The sequence below is a fragment of the Corvus hawaiiensis genome, chromosome Z (assembly GCF_020740725.1).
Source record: "Corvus hawaiiensis isolate bCorHaw1 chromosome Z, bCorHaw1.pri.cur, whole genome shotgun sequence".
In the NCBI taxonomy this organism is placed as follows: domain Eukaryota; kingdom Metazoa; phylum Chordata; class Aves; order Passeriformes; family Corvidae; genus Corvus; species Corvus hawaiiensis.
Window position 1 is genome coordinate 1,362,912 of NC_063255.1, and position 16,371 is coordinate 1,379,282.

Sequence of the window (16,371 nt, forward strand, 5' to 3'; positions counted from 1 at the left end):
CCCTGGCTTTCCTAATTTATGAATGCCAAGGCGGGAGACATACAAAGCTTATTTCACTGTAATTCTTGTTGCATCCTAAATTCACATAATCCCTTTATTCTGAATTAAAATTTGCAATTGCAAAGAAAGCCTTAGAGTGAAACAAAATATTTGTAAGAGGAGCTCATAGGATAACCTTTTCTGAGACAACTTAACCCAAACTAATAACAATAAAGTGTCTTGCAATCTTCAAATTCTCCTATTTATTTCCTTGGCAGACTGAAGCATAAGGAAGGTATTAACAATGTGCTGTTTGTATCTCTAAGATGTCAGCCTTCAGTTATAGAGGACAAAATTGAACTGCCACTGACTGACAAGATAGCTGTAAATTTTGGGGAAGAAATTCAATGCAAACATGCCAGAAATTTCATGAAAACAAATACAAATTACTAGGAATTGAATCATGCTAGAGAACTGGCTGCAGACTGTAGTGAAAGGACTCACGGTTTTATTTGAAGGTTATCCACCTGATATGAAATCCCACCAGGACAGCATTTATCTGCAGTAAAAATTATCATAATGCAGAGGTGGAACACAGAAAAAATCTACAGATCCGTTCTGGTGTGGGTTATATCTGATGCTGAGGGGCAGTAAATTCATTGCTAAGTGTTGGTGTGTCTGTTAATGACTGTTTATTCTGGAGCTGTGGCTCTGGTCGATCTCAGTGCTATTCTGAGGAGGTCCATGAAGTTGCAGTTAGGCCCAGATGTCACCTGCTCCCACCAAGTCCTCACCAACCAGGATCTTACCTCCTCATGTCAGTGGCCAAGCAGTGAGAGAAGCCAGGCTCCTAAGAGAGGTCTGGGTGTGTCCTGTCTGCATCAGTTGAGCACAGTGCCTGGAGAAGCCTCCAGGAGCAGGGTTTGAAGTACTGTCCATGAAAGAGAGGGCAAAACAACAGCCTCCGTTTCCAGCCATCACGCCCTGCACCTACCAGGACATTCCTTGGAGGAGAAGCCCTTTCCAAGGCAGTTTGGGAATTGTTTAAGTGTCTGTTGCAGCCAAACCAGAGTTGCTGTTACCTGAACAGGTGACCGTCCAGGAATGGCCTTAAGCTGAAGGAAAGATTGGGAAGGAATCCTTGGATGTGAGGGTGGGGAGGCCCTGGCACAGGGTGCCCAGAGAAGCTGTGGCTGCCCCATCCCTGGAAGTGTCCAAGGCTGGGTTGGATGGGGCTTGGAGCAGCCTGGTCTATTGGAAGGTCCCTGCCCATGGTGGATGAACTTTAAGGTCCCTTCCAACTCAAACTGTTCTGTGATTCCAAAATTCTGTGCCTTCTCTCTGTTAACTGTCCCATTGTGCCAATGTTTTGCAGATGCTGATCGAGCACAAGGCCATCATCCTGCAGAAGTACGTCCGGGGCTGGCTGGCCCGCGTGCGGTTCCGCCGGATCCGGGCCGCCGCCGTGGTGCTGCAGTGCCACCTCCGGCGCCTCAGGGCCCAGCGCCAGCTCCGGGCCCTGCGCATCGAGGCGCGCTCGGCACAGCACCTCAAGAAGCTCAACATCGGCATGGAAAACAAGGTGGTGCAGCTGCAGAGGAAGGTGGATGAGCAGGTACGTCCCGAGCTGTGCTGGGACAGGCTGGGCCCAGCTGCTGCTTTGTGCCTTTCCGTGTTGTCCGGGAGGGGTCATGGTGGTGGCAGCCAGGCATTTGTAAGGGTGGGACACAGAGCTTGCTCAGGGAGCTGCACAAGATGCAGTGGAATTGTTGTGGGAACTGCCCAGCAGGGCTCGGAGGGGGAAGATAAAACGGCAGTTTTGGAAGGTGTTGCTTGAAAACCCAAGGCAGCTCCATGTGGTATCCAATGTCACGGGTTTGGGGCTGGATTGCCCTGTTGTGCGTTTTGCTCTGTGAGCACTGAGGGTGCAGAGTGTCTGCCACCACTGGTGCTATGAACCATGTGTCTTGAGAGTCACATTCCCTGGAAGATGAATAGCAATTTGGGTAAATACTTTACAAAGTAGTTTGAGCATGTTTGTGTTGCTAGACACAGCAACTCTCCAGGAGTAAGGGGAGGGGTAGGATGGTGTGATGTGACAGATCCCTGCGTTGGATGACTTGATGATCTTACAGTGACTATTTGATCACAGGGACATCTTCATCAGTTGCCACTTGCCATTAATAAGCTGCAGAAAAATGGTTTTACTACACACTTAGCAGAATAGTTTTTCCACCTACTAATATGTGCAAGTTACTCTGTTAAATACCTTCTGTGTTGCTGTACAAGGAATTGAGGGGTGATCATAAGAAATTTTGAGTGGGACCTAGTTGTATTGACTGATACCAACAGGGAAATTCATATCCACTTGTATCCTTAAAGTGGCTTCTTACAGGCGGGAGAACATTCTCTTCAGTCAGGACAACTCCTTATTTGTAGCACCAGTTAGTGGCAATTCCAGTTTATCATTCTGGGATGTTGTCAGGGACCCTTGTCCGTCCCACACAGCTCCCTCGCCACCTGAAATCTCCTCAGCTCTGTATGACGTGAGCAGTCCTGTGATGGTGGTGATGACAAATGGCTCTGTGGTGGCTCAGATAGTGCGGAGTCAGGACACACAGGGGTTTGCATTGCTGCGGTCACTCTCACTGCAGTATTAATTGGCTGCAGTGCGTTAATTCCACAGCAACAGAGTTCAGCGCTCAAACCCTGGTGTTTAATTTTAAAATGCCTGTTTCCATACTTAGATTTTGCTAACAGTAGCTTAGGAATGGAAAACTCTCATCATAAGGTTTGATATGACCTTTTATCCAGAAGGTAATTTGGTGGAATTAAATAGGATGAGTAATTCCAGGTCCAGGTACTTTGGGCTGAACTTCTGCGAGGAGTGTGAACATCAGTGTTGGATCTGCTGGGCTGCTGGACTTGGCACTGGAACATCAGTAGTGTTTTTTAGTCTGTATTTTTTCCAATTTCCTTGCTAGGAGAAGTGTGGGAGTGGAACAATAAAGGAAAAAAAAACCCCAGTGTTTGATTAACGCTGGCTTTCCTGTCACGGGTTATGAAAACAGCAGAAGGATCTGCTTTAGGGAAGGAGTCATGGAGAGCTTTTAACCAGGCAGAAATAATGGTCTTGAGCTCATCTTGCTCTCCCTCAGTCTCTCCACAGACCATTTTGAAGGGTATTCTTTGATGCTTTCTGTGTAGCTTTTGCAGGAAAGAATTCCTGCTCTGGATTACATGTGGTGTTCTGTCCAGTGAGCTGACTTTAACCATCCTTCCAGGGCTGCCAGGTTTCCGTGGGATGCTTTGGAAGTGCTAATGAGCACTGTTCCAGTAGATTTTGTTTTCAGTGCATTGAATCTTTTTTCTGGCACGGTGCATTTGCTGCATCGTAGTTTCCCTGGAGGATCTTGCTTTCAGTTCTTGCTAATCTATAAACACAACCTTTGAAAATACCAATTAACTTTCTAAGAAAAAAAGTATATAGCAGGTAACCTGGAAAGCTGCAGTTGTATTGGTTTTTTTGAGTAGCTGTGGAAAAAAATGTTTCTATTTCTGCTACTTCAGCTCATGCATGAGTAGAGATGTAATCCTCCCTGTGCCCCTAAGGAAGAGATTTTTCTTTGAAAACATTAAAACCTATTATTGTATGTCAGCCTCAGCTCAGATGCTCTGGCATCTGTAACTGGAATAATTTAATTAAGTTTTTTAATCAGGTAAGGGATTTTTTGCACACACAAGAAAGATTTTGATCTATTTTGCTGCAAAACATCCTCATTGGAGCACTTCCTTTTCTGTTTACATTGGATCATGGTTTTTTCCTGTTTCTTTTTTTTTTTTTCTTTCAATTAATTTTCTTTAAATCTGTTTGTTGGAATTGCCTGAGAGACTTTAAGGCTGGTACCTAATTTAGTGTTCCATGTTCATGTAGCCAATATTTAGGCACACTGTGAGCTCTCTCTACACTGTCTCTGCAAGCAGCCCTATCTCCGTAAGCATTTATTGTGAATAAAACTAGTTTGGGTAACAGGAATGATGAATTTGTTGCATCTGCCTTTGGTAGCAAAATAAACTCTAGTTTTGTTCACAGAGCCTGGGTTGAAACCAGGACTGTCTCAGATCTGCAGGGTTTATACAGATAACGATTGAAAATAAAGCAAGTTCAAGTTTAACAGGGTCTGTTGAGCAATCTCTGCAGTGGGGAGCAACCCGGTAAATGCCCTGTCATGTCTCTGGTTGCTAATAAAAACCTCAAAAACATTTCTGTGCATTTTTCTTGTATTTGCATGAAAATCTCAGTTCGGTGGTGTGTAAAACCTTGTACAGAAATCTCGGGACACAAGGTTCTGCAAACACATCTCTGTGCAGAGCCCCTCTGCTCTGCAGCCAGCCTGGGACAGCTGGGGGTGTTCAGCTGCACAAGAGAAGGCTCCAGGGAGAGCTCAGAGCCCCTGGCAGGGCCTAAAGGGGCTCCAGGAGAGCTGCAGAGGGACTGGGGACAAGGCATGGAGGGACAGGACACAGGGAATGGCTTCCCAGTGCCAGAGGGCAGGGCTGGATGGGATATTGGGAAGGAATTGCTGTCTGGGAGGGTGGGCAGGCCCTGGCACAGGGTGCCCAGAGCAGCTGTGGCTGCCCCTGGATCCCTGGCAGTGCCCAAGGCCAGGTTGGACGGGGCTTGGAGCAGCCTGGGACAGTGGAAGGTGTCCCTGCCCATGGCTGGGGGGGTGGAATGATGATGAGCTTTCCTATCCCTTCCAGCTCAAATAATTTTAGGGTTCTATGAAATGCCTTTGGTCATGCAGAAATTATAATTTCCTAATATGATATGAATGCTGAATTTTGATGTTCATTAATAATTGATTACAAGGGAGTAAAGGAAGAAATATTAATGTGCCTCATTGACTTGTTTTTCCGTTTGAGATGTGTCTTAGTCTTGCTTCAGAGCACTGAGAGGCAGTGAGAAGGGGTGCTTTGAGAGGTCTCATAAAGAGGGGCCAAAAGGATGATCAGAGAAAACTTTAAAACCCAGACTGCATTTTAAATTTCAAAATGGTTCTTTTGGTATCAAGATGATCTACCCAAAGTCAGCAGGGCTTATGTAGTAGGCTCTTAATGAATCAGCTCTTGGTCCTTGGCCTCTGGATGTCTAATAATGATGATGTTTTATTAGTACAATGTGGAGCCCATTGACTTCGATTTGAAGCCCAAAAATCAGCTAAGCCTGCTGAATTTCCAGTTCTCAAAACTCAGGAGCAAATCACTGCTAAGTGCTTCAAAAGTGAAAACCTGAGCAAATAACAAGATGACGGAGGTGGCACTTGACTTAAAACTGGAGTTTTGGGAGTTCCTTGTGCTTGAGGCGGCAGTTCTGCATTTTCACCCCAGGTTTCTGCAGCCATGGGAGTCAGGAATAGAGGAGTAAACTGCAAAAGGAATACTACAACCCCCCCAGAATTGCAAACCAATTGCATTAATAAGCAATACTGTTTGGAAGCTGTAGTAGAAGTGTAGTATTTTGGTTTGGTTGCCAGTGCTACCAAGAGTTGTTTGCCTTTGCTCTGAGTCATGTCAGTGTAATACCAATTTAACAAATGCTTCTGTAATCATTGCCAAAATATTATTGAGCTTTTGTCACAGTTTAGAAATAGCTTTTAGCTTTATGAGCTTCATTAGCATAGGCATGGTAACATTTGTTATTGTGGGCTTGTCACCCACCAGGCTCGAGGATTTGAGTGGTTGCTTTTGTAGTGCATCACTGCATGCATTGACATCACTTGTGCTCTTGTTTTCTTCTTTTTGGGATGCTGACTGCAGAACAAGGAGTACAAGCTTCTGAATGAGCAGCTGTCCATGCTGACATCGGCCCACTCCTCTGAGGTGGAGAAGCTGAAGAAGGAGCTGCAGCAGTACCAGCAGAGCCAGCGGGGCGATGACAACCAGCTCCTCAGCCTGCAGGGAAAGATGGAGCAGCTCCGGATGGAGCTGGAGAAGGCTCATGGGGAGAGAGAGGTCATAGAGGACAGCCACGGCAAGGAGAAGGACCTGCTGAGGAAGGTACGTCCATCAGTCTGCCTCAGGTTGTCTCCTGCAGGTGGCCATAGTGGTGAAAGCTCACTCTTTACAGCTCTGAAGGGGAGTGTCTGTTCTTTGATTATTATTTCTGTTGCTGAAGGCCCCTAGGATTTGTCTTCAGCCAGCCCATGGGGCAGCAAGGACAGGTGGACATCCCTGCAGGAGCAGAGCTGCTTTGTGTCAGGACACCCCGTCCTAATGCCTTTTGTGCTGCCAACCTCAAGGGAACACCCCAAACCCAAACACATCTGGAAATCAGGATGCTTAGTAACCATGAATATCATGGAATCACAGAGTTGCAAAGGTTGAAAAAGACCTGTAAAATCACCAAGTCCAACCACCAGCCCAGCACCACTGTGTTCAGCACTAAACTGTGTCCTCAAGTGCCACATCCATGTGGTTTTTGAATACTTACAGGGCTGATGACTCCACCACTGCCCTGAGCAGTCTAGCAGTCTGTCCCAATGCTTTACAAGCTTTTCAGTGAAAAAAGTTTCCCTAATACCCAATCTAAACCTGCCCTGGCACAACTTGAGGCTGCTAAGATCCTAAGATTCATGTATATAGCAGAGCTTCATGTATATACAGTGATTCCTCGTGGCATGTAATGCAAATTACTGGAGAGGGTTGTCACAGATGCTGCATATATTAGGAAGATGTAAATATTCCTTATCCCAGCCCGGGATGGGACACAAGGCTCGGTTTCTGCCGTGTCTGGTGTTGTAGGTACACAGAGAGTATGACCTGTGTGTGGACCAGCTTCCCTTCCTGAGGAGAGGCACTGCTCCAGTACCAGCTGCTGGTTGTTACGAGCTTTTATAGGGTTTGGACCTGGGATATACACTAAATATATTTATTTTTTTCTTCGTCCTTCATGTGAATCCATAGAATATCCTGGGTTGGAAGGGAACCGCAAGGACAATCAAGTCCAGCTCCTGAGCTTTATCTCTTGGGGTGGAAGTGGTCCAACACTGCCACCATTGTACAAGAAGGCATTCTAGTGGGAGAAAGAGACTTCAGACTGTAAAGTTTGTTTTGCCAATAGCAAAGATGGACCTTTTGCCCTGAATTTCTTTGCTGATCAGATTAATTCTGAGGCACACCCGTTCTCTTAACCTGAGGCACTGAGATATGAATTCAGTTTCCCTCTGCAAATGCAAGTTGCCTCTGCTGCTCAAGTTAAATCCATGATATCTCTTCTGCGCCAGAAATTGAATTGAATCTTTGACCGTGCAATTGGAAAGAATTTAGGGCTTTTCTACTCAATAAATTGCAAAGAAAAAGCTGTTTTGCAGATGTTATTCTAGAGCAGTACTTGGTGTGTGACAACCTGAGGATGAGTCACTTTTGGAAATTAAAAAAAAGAAAAAAGCCTGGAATTAGCTGTTTCTATTGTAGTGGAAGAATGTCCAGATGAGTCTCTTCTAGTGCACTTCACACAGCACCACTGCTGTGGCCAGCCTCCCCTCGAGGCTGAACCCTCAGGTGGTGGGTTTGGGTGAGAAGCTGCGGTGGGGGACTGCGGTCAGGGTGATTTACCCTGAACCGCTGCCACAACTGAAATGCATTTTTGGGTGCACTTCTCAAAGAGGTGAGCAGCCTGTACACTTATTGTCTCTTGGCTGGATCAAGAGCTGCCAGGTGATCGCTTACTCCACTCCTTGCACCTGTGGTGCACACACGCACACAGGGACATGTGAAACCAGTGATTTCCTTTTAAAATTATAAGATCCTGAATTATAAGATGTTCATCAGCTGGTTGCAGCACAGGCTTTTAGGGACCGAAAGGATGCTTGATTTTGAAGGTGATGCAGCTGGGGATAAACTGTGTCTCTTTGTTCTTGATTGCAAATCCCCTTTGAGCACTGAAGAAATGCTTTTAAAAAGCATGAAAACAAAGCAGAAGCTATTCGTTGTTGTAAAAGTGCCTACAGCAGAGCAAATACTGTGCATTTTACCATGAAAGTAAACAGTTTAATTATAAAACATTTCTAATGAGCAGTGCAGGCTCCCATTTCTGGCATTAGGTTTCCATTGCTCCCTTTGGTTCCTTGTCAGTGGGAAGACGAAGAGGACCTGTTTCCTTCCTAAAAACATTAATTTATCCAGAACATTTTCCAAGAAAAATTCTGGGAAGAGATTTTTGAGTTGTTCTAATATCTGCTAGAAGCTGGGGAGCGTCATGAAACTAAAGTCAGGTGAGAAGCAGTTTTCACCTTCAATATCAAGATGACACCATGGGTGTGGTTGTACTGGGACAGATTCTCAAAGACATCTCACTTCTCAGTGAGACTGGGATGAGCCTTTAATTTTTCCGCAGCTCCTGCAAATCCATGTCAGTTAAGATTTAGTTACTGGAAAAAAAGTCCTTTAATCTCTTTGTCATAGCTATTCTCTCCAAGTCCTTAATTTTAGAATAGCTCTTACTATTTAGTTTTGTGATAAAGTTTGAAACATCTGGGTAAGTACCAACAGCTCCTTCTGGTGCTTTTGGTAGCATGTAATCTTCTCACTTGGTAAGCTAGGATAATTCACAGCCTGGCCAGGAATTTTATTAGGAAAATGCTAAATGCCATTGTCCTTTCCTTACAAGACTGGGGGAGGATGGGAGGCTGATCTCATGAGCAGGTTGTTCCAGGGTAACACATAATAAGGGTTGCAGCCATCACAAGCATTCCCTGCTCAGCATCTTCCACAGAAATCTTTCAAAGCAGGTGCTGTTGCATTTGAAGCACCTCCAAAAATCTCTTTCCTGTGGGAAGGTGGGCAAGAGGTACAAAAGGTGCCTGTGTAGGTACCAGGGATGGGTTTGTGCTGTTTGGCTGTTGTGTGACCTGCTTCCCTTGCCTCTCCCTGTGTGTAGTGGACCATTCTCATTCCCACTGGGCTTGGTTACACATAGGTTTGGAACTCTGAGCTTCTTCCTGTTCCACGTAGAAACAGGAATGCAGGAAACAAGCTCCCTGGCTCAAGAGGACATTTTAGAAATACCCGTATCCAGTCTGGATTAGAAATTTTAAAATCTGGGAATAATTGTTGTGGATTCTACTAAGTCTTTCTCTTCCAAATACACTCTCAGCACAGCTGAGAATACTCAAGATTTTTGTCAGTTTTGTTTTCCAACCATCATAGCTTCGGGCAGAGAATTCCTTATCAGCACCCAATGAACTAATCCCATTGCCTTTAATCTTTTCCTGATGGGATAAACAAGTCCAGTTCCTTGCTGTCCCATTGCAGCACAGGTTTTCCTTCTATTCCATCACTCCTGCATCTGTTTTCCAATTTTTTAAGAATTCTTCCTGCCTTGAAGACACTAGTGCTGATCAAATGGCAGATGTGATTTATGGTGAAGGAGTGCAGTTGGTTTTGGCACAGAATATTAAAATCTTGGCTCAGTTCACAGCATTTAAAACACCAGTAGCTCTGTATGCTTAAACTTGGGGGTTTTTCACTTCCTAATTGCACATCCAGACTCCAGCCTTCTAGGAGAGGTGCAGACAGATGTAGTGCAGACAGCTGGGGTAAATGAACAGGGAGAGTAATGGGTGGGGAGGTTTTTCAGTTTGTGCATGGAATAGGACTGATTCAGTCGTGACTTACAAGAAAATATTCACTGTGCTTTGTCCTCAGCATTAGTATGTATCTGGCAGAGGCAGTGTTTGATAAAATGCCTTAATTTGAACATGCTTGTGTGGAAGACTGAAATCTGTGCTAGGAATGCATGCCAGCTGGGCTGCCTATAAATTTAATCTAGTGGTGACAGCAAAATTATTACTCTTGGGCTTTGAAAACTCTTATTATGGTGTTTACAGTGTTGTTTATTGTTGGCGCCTTGAGATCCTTCTGCTGTGTGTAGCTGTTTCCTGAGCAGTGGCTGCAGGAAGTGAAGGAGCAGGCGTAGGGAATGACATGTGCTGGGATGATGTGCATTCTCCCACCTGACAGCAGCAGAACCATCCTGCTTAGCTGTGGCAGCGTATTTCACTTGATAATATGATGGTTGTGTGTTTTGAGATAGCGCTGTTGAATGCACCAGAATTCCTGAGGTTGAATAGTGTTCTGGGTTTGGTTGCTGTCAGCATCAGTCCAGCCTTGCAGTTGTGACAAGTGAAAATAGCATTTCGCAGGACTTAGTTCCTGTTCTTGTTATTTTTTACGAGGCAATTGTTGTTGTTGATAATTGCTAAATATACTGCTGTTGTATTGCCAGGGGCCCTGGTACGTGTCATTCCTCACTGCACCAGAGGTTCTGTAGTTGTGGGAAGCACTGAAGTGACTCATTGTACTAAATGGATTTGGTACAATAAGTTAAAAAAGCCTGACCTATTCACTCAGCTCACATTCACTGTGTCCATCTTGGCTCCTGAAGTGCTACATCTCTGGGAACAATCAGCAGATTTATTTCCCCAGCAGCTGTGACTCGGGGCTGTGACTTGACGACAGTGATGAAGGCCATGGAGATGTAAAAACAAACCTCTGATTTGATGACCTGATCACTTGCAAGAGCTTCACTCCTGCAGGTCATGGTCACCAAGTCCAGCGGTTCAGTATTTTACAAGATTCTGCTGAAAACGTTGATTTAAGGGAGAAATGCACTCAGGAAAGGGAAAGTTAGTCTCTGTTGTAGCAGTGTTTCAGCTACTGGCGTACAAAGGACAAGTGGCAAAGCCCAGGGGAACAGGTATTTCAAAGAGCAAAGAGAGGCTGAACAAAGCCCCTTGTCTCCTGCCAGGTGAAATTAATCCCCACAGGAGCTCTGCCCTGCAGCCAGCAGTAACTCTCTCCCTTGTTCCATAGCGTATCTCCGACCTGGAAGAAGAAAATGCTCTCCTGAAGCAGGAAAAAGAGGAGCTGAACAGGAGGATTCTCTGTCAGTCTGAAGGTAGGAAAAACGGCCTGTAGCATCGTAATGCCTCCATTAGACAAGGGCTTAATCTTCTCCCCTGAAGCTCATTTTCCATGCCTTGAAAAGTGCTAGTCTTCCTGTGACCCTTTCCTACTGGCTTTTGTCACTATTTTGTTGTCACTATTTTGTTGTGCAAGTCGCCCTGTACATGCTATCCTACTGGTGGGTGATATGCCAGAGGCCAGTTTAATTGGTGAAATACAGAATAAAGTACCTAGAAAGGCCTTTTAGTCCAGTTATATTAGAGCAATTCTTGCAGGTGGTGTGGGAGGCAGTGAAGCTGTTGGAGTAGGGAATAGCAGTGTCCCAAGAATGATGAATAAAGGATCCAAGGGGCATCACAATTCACATTATTGAGCTGTGACAAAGGATTTCTCTAGTGTGACACGAGTCTGTGAGTGCTTTTTAAATGCAGAGACTTAGCTGACAAGTCATACATAGGGGAAGCAACCTGGGAAAATCCCATTTCACAAAAGGGACTCTCATGCATGTATTGAGCTTTTCTATTTTTTGTCATCCTTTTCAGCTTTGATTTTGTAGCAGGATTTACAGAGATCATCATGCTGTGGATGTAACTGTCACTGCTCCATGGTACTTGTGAAGTGCCTTTTGGTCTCACCAAAATAAAGGAGTGAAGATAACGTGTTAAGAAGAAACTTGCTGCAAATATTTATTCATCCCTTACAGGATGCTTTTGGAGCATCTAAGATGGGAGAAAGCAAGTAGAGGGGGTTGGTTTGTTGTTCACTCGTTTAAAACAACACATGGGCTATATTTGCCTGGTTCCTCAGGAACAGGAGGGACCAGGTTTGCTTCCAGGAAGGAGTTTTTAACAAGTAACTGAATTTATTTGGATATAAAATTCTCTGAACTCCCACAGTCTTGCCACGGTAAATGGCTGATGATGACATGAACAAGAGCTGCTGTTGTTGATTTGCTCCTGTACCAAAGCTGCTGGTGGCAGGCAGAAAGTTTTAAATGCTGCAAGTACCACTTTTTCAACATTAATGTATTTCTGTACTGTGCTGGTCTTCTCTTAAGTGGGTTTATGGCTGGCCCATGGGAGCTGGAGCTGCTACAGTTGAGTGATGGTTTGTAGGTGCTGGTGCCTTCTCTTTAACTCAAGGCAAAGGACTGCTCTGCAAGCAGAAGAGCTCAAGCTGTTTCCAATGTTGAGGAGACAAATAGAGATTGTAATATTCTCTAAATATTAGTGAATGCTTACATGCATTTTAAAGGCTCTTGGAAGAGAGTATTTTGTTCATTCTATTGTTGTTGCACATGTTTACAAGAAACTTGTTTCTGAGCTAAAGTTCATAATTTCTTTTTTTCTTCCTATTTTAAAGATGAATTTGCACGAAACACGGTTGAGGAAAATATCCAGATGAAGAAAGAGCTGGAAGAGGAGAGATCTCGTTATCAGAACCTGGTAAAAGAGTATTCAAGTTTGGAACAGAGATATGACAACTTGAGGGATGAAATGACAATTATAAAGGTAATGAAAGTGGAATTACCCCTGTTTCCCTGATGTTGGTGCTTGGATAACATGGCTCACTCAAACCCAAAACACTTAATAGAACTGCCATTACTGGGCAGTTTGTGCTTGGTATTTCTAAGAATACCTTTCTGCACTGGAGCCAAACCATTTGTGTGCCTTGAGAAAGGGGTTTGGTCTTCCATGCTTCTCTGTGAAAGGCTTAGAGATGTCTGTGATTCTCAGCAAAAACTGGATCACGCTTGTTCTTGTTTTGCTTTTGTGTCAGTGATGCTCATGTGTAGGTGTTGGGTTAAAAAAACAAACCAAAAAAACCTCCGGCAATATGACTTCAGAATTTCCAAACTCAGAGTCTTTAGGTTCAGCATTGCTAAAGTGTTAGAAAAAGTGTTGAAAATCAGAGTGCTGCTGGATTTGGTGGAAGGTTGAGTGTTTAAACCTGGCAGGTGCTGTCAGCAGCACAACCTTGAGCTCAGATTTGCATGTTTACACTTACCAGGCATCTGGTGTCATGAAGAGCCTTTAATTCATGCAGAATTTTTAAACTGAGCTTCTATATAACTTTTGCAGTTTGTGTTAATGTGAATTTTAGGGTTAGGGCATAAAAACCTAGAAAATGTAGTTCTCTATAAGGTAACTTTAGTATACAGTCACATATTTGCTCTAAATAAGCAACGCTTCAAGAGGAATCCTTTAACACCAGGTACTTTATGTGTCTGCATCATTTCTTGGCAGCAAGCACCGGGGCACAGGAGAAACCCATCCAACCAGAGCAGCTTGGAGTCTGATTCCAACAACCCATCCATCTGCACCTCTGAGATCGGGGACACCGAGGATGTGATACAGCAGGTGGAGGTACAGTCAGTCAGGAGGGAGAGCAGGGGAGCCCAGCTCTGGGGGTGATGGGTGTGGGGTTTGGAGCACAGCGGGGCAGGGCAGGTCAGGCAATAAGGTGCGATGGATAAAATTGATTCCATGCTGTAGAAGTGCGTGGTTAATTGTGTGAGAGGGACTGCAGGGTTATGGTGCTCTGCAAACTCTGCTTGTTTGCAGCATCAGAGCTCTAAAAATAACAAAGTGCTGTCTTTGGGCCATACCAGCTTAAAGACTGATGAAAATTCATCACAGCAGTTACACCCAGCACTGATGGATCATGACTGTATCATGATCCTTCTCCGCAAGGACACCAGAATTCATTGCCCTCTTGCCCCAAGCATTTTCATTCCCATGCATCTTCACGGATGCTTTGCTGGCCAGCACAGCCCCTGTAATCAAATCAACAGTCTCCTAATGCAGAAAAGAGCAGCATATCCTCGGCTATCAAGAATCCTGTGGAAAAGGGAAATGTGTTTTTTACTCACATCTGATAGAACAGGCTGCTTTTTAAGCTCCACTTTTTTCACATGAGAGTGCTTGTGGGTGATGAATGTCCCTAGGGTCTGCCACCCCCTGGCAGGACCTTATTTTGTGTACCAATACCATTCCTGCAGAAGCCCCCACTTCCCTTTGCTGGCTGCTGTGTTATGCTGCTTTAGTATTTCTGAACTGCTCTGAAAACGTTTTCTCAAGTCAAAAGAATCAGTATTGACCATGCTCTGGTATAAAGTATTCCAGGTGAAGGCAGCTAAAACCCCCCAACAAATAAATACTTGACTAAAAGGGACCCAGTAGGGCATTTCTGATGTTCTTAGCCCCCATCAGCCCAGTTACCTATTGGGCTGTTAAGCATTTAGGGATTTATTAAAACAAGTCAGCTGTTTTACTGGCAGTAAAAACAGGTGTTTAAAATGTGGATTTGGAAGTAAATGTGTTTCTTAGGATGTCCTGTTCCTGGCTGTGGCTGATGTACAGTCAGGGTGCATCTGGCACTGTACATGGTTATAAAACCTGACACTGAGGTCTTTTTTTTCTCTCTCCTGGTCTTCTCCAGGAGGCTGGGATGGAGAAAGCAGCCATGGACATGACGCTCTTCCTAAAGCTACAGAAGCGAGTGAGGGAGCTTGAGCTGGAGAGGAAGAAACTGCAAACCCAGCTGGAGAAAAAGGAGCAAGAGAGACAGAAATCACAGGCAAGAGGCATCTTTTCATGGACACTAATATTTCATATTTGTAACTGGCTTTCCTTGATTGCCTGAGGCCACATGATGTAGGAATTTAGCTTTGAGAGTGGCAGGTTCAACATAAGAGGCTACAAATGCATCTGGAAAGTGGAGATAAACTTTTTTTTTTGGTCAGCTAAGGACAACTGAACAGAACTGCTTTATTTATTTGTTTAAACAAACTGGTTATAAGGTATTTAGGGCAGTGTCTTAGCATCTTCAAATCAATGAAGTGTAGAATCAGTTTTGGCACACATTATTTCACCAGCACTGACCCTGTGTCTCACATGTGGCACCCTACATGTCCAGCAACCCTCCATTTTGGATGATTTGTGTTATTCAAGCATTTCTTTGCTCTCCTGGCTTCCCGCCATCCAGCAGTGTGTGGCATGAGCTAAAAAGCCCTTCACACACAGGTCAGTCAGGCCGGTGTCCTCAGTTTGGTTGTATTATCATCTGTGTGTTTTTGGTTGGGTTTTTTTCCTCTGTAATGATCATAGAGGAACACAGGTTAAAAGTAGTATAGTAAAGCAGAAATATCAGGATAGCTGTTAGAAGAATGGGTTCTTCATTTCTGTTGCAAGGCAGGGATATTCTTTTGCTGTATTCTTCCTTCCTTGTGAAAACAAACTGAAAACAAACTTCCTACAGTTTGGGTTGCTTGCTTGAAAGCAATTTAAAAACATGTATATTAAAAAAATTAAGGTTACTGACAGCCCAGTGGTAACTTAGGGGACAGGAGTCCATAAGTCTGAAAATACAGCTCTCTAGGTTGTGGTGAGCTGACTGCTGGGATGGGGGGTTGGTTTTAATAGCAGATCTCTTGTATGTGTTTTCCCTTCCATCTGTAGCCGAGGCTCTGTGGCTTGTCAGAGGCCACAGTGTGCTGTGAAACAGCAGTGCTGTGTGCTTGGTGTCCTGAAGCACTGAAGACACTCTTTTACAAATTGTTGGGCAAATGCCATCCCTCTCGGCAACATATTTGAAATTCCTGGGACTTATGTTGCTTTGTTTGGGAATTATTTTTGTTATTACTCTGCAGTGTGAGATCAATGTGCCTTGGAACAAATGCAGTAAGAGACTCAACAAAATCATCAACAGTAGTTATTTACTTGCTTCACTAGATATTCTTATCGATCACCCCTAACAATTTACAGGAAACACATGAAACAGGAAACTTCCCCAGCCTCTCATTCCTGCTGCAGGAGGATTAAAAACCTCTTTTCCAACTGCTGTGTTGAAGACTGTTCCCTTAATAACTGTCATTTTTTGAAAGCTGCAGCGAGGCACAGTTGTCAGGATATTAATGAGAGATTAAACCATTTTCTCCTGGAGTGTCCTCTGCCCCACTGGTGTTGCTGGGATGCTGTCTGATGGCAATTAATGACATTATTATAGCTGAGCTGGCCAGCAGGGCTGGCTGCTGATGGAGACGTGCCCAGCTACCTTGTGCTGTGTGCTGGTTCCTCTGCCTGCCCCTAAATACAAATTTACTTCTTTAATCTGCACAGGTAATTGAAACCAAGACTCAAGTGACTCCGGAACATGAAGATTTTGCGTACAACAGCCTGAAGGTGAGTGAGAGGCTCCTACTTAGTGCTGTAACCTATTGCATGGCTCCAGCAGCCCAAACAAACTGTGTGAAACCTGCTGTAACCTCTGTTAGAGAGGGCAGTTGGAAAACTGTAGCTCTCCATCAGCTCCTGGGCCTGGGGTGGGCTCACAGATGTTTCTCTCTGGGGCACCATCTGTTCTTTGCTGTCTGCCTGTCTCTGAGTTATCCCTGGAGGTAACAAACCCACTCATGGTGGAGGA

General features: G+C 44.5%; 1 protein-coding gene across 4 annotated transcripts in view; it reads left to right on the top strand.

Annotated features, from left to right (window-relative positions):
- Positions 1-16,371, top strand: part of MYO5B (myosin VB) — a 149,207-nt gene that overhangs the window by 103,459 nt on the left and 29,377 nt on the right. For all 4 annotated transcript variants that reach the window (XM_048290812.1, XM_048290814.1, XM_048290813.1 and 1 more), the window contains exons 21-27: positions 1,355-1,594; positions 5,800-6,039; positions 10,855-10,939; positions 12,310-12,458; positions 13,194-13,313; positions 14,389-14,526; positions 16,068-16,130. In XM_048290812.1, coding sequence (XP_048146769.1) covers positions 1,355-1,594; positions 5,800-6,039; positions 10,855-10,939; positions 12,310-12,458; positions 13,194-13,313; positions 14,389-14,526; positions 16,068-16,130 — 1,035 coding nt within the window. The remainder of the gene's footprint in view (positions 1-1,354; positions 1,595-5,799; positions 6,040-10,854; positions 10,940-12,309; positions 12,459-13,193; positions 13,314-14,388; positions 14,527-16,067; positions 16,131-16,371) is intronic.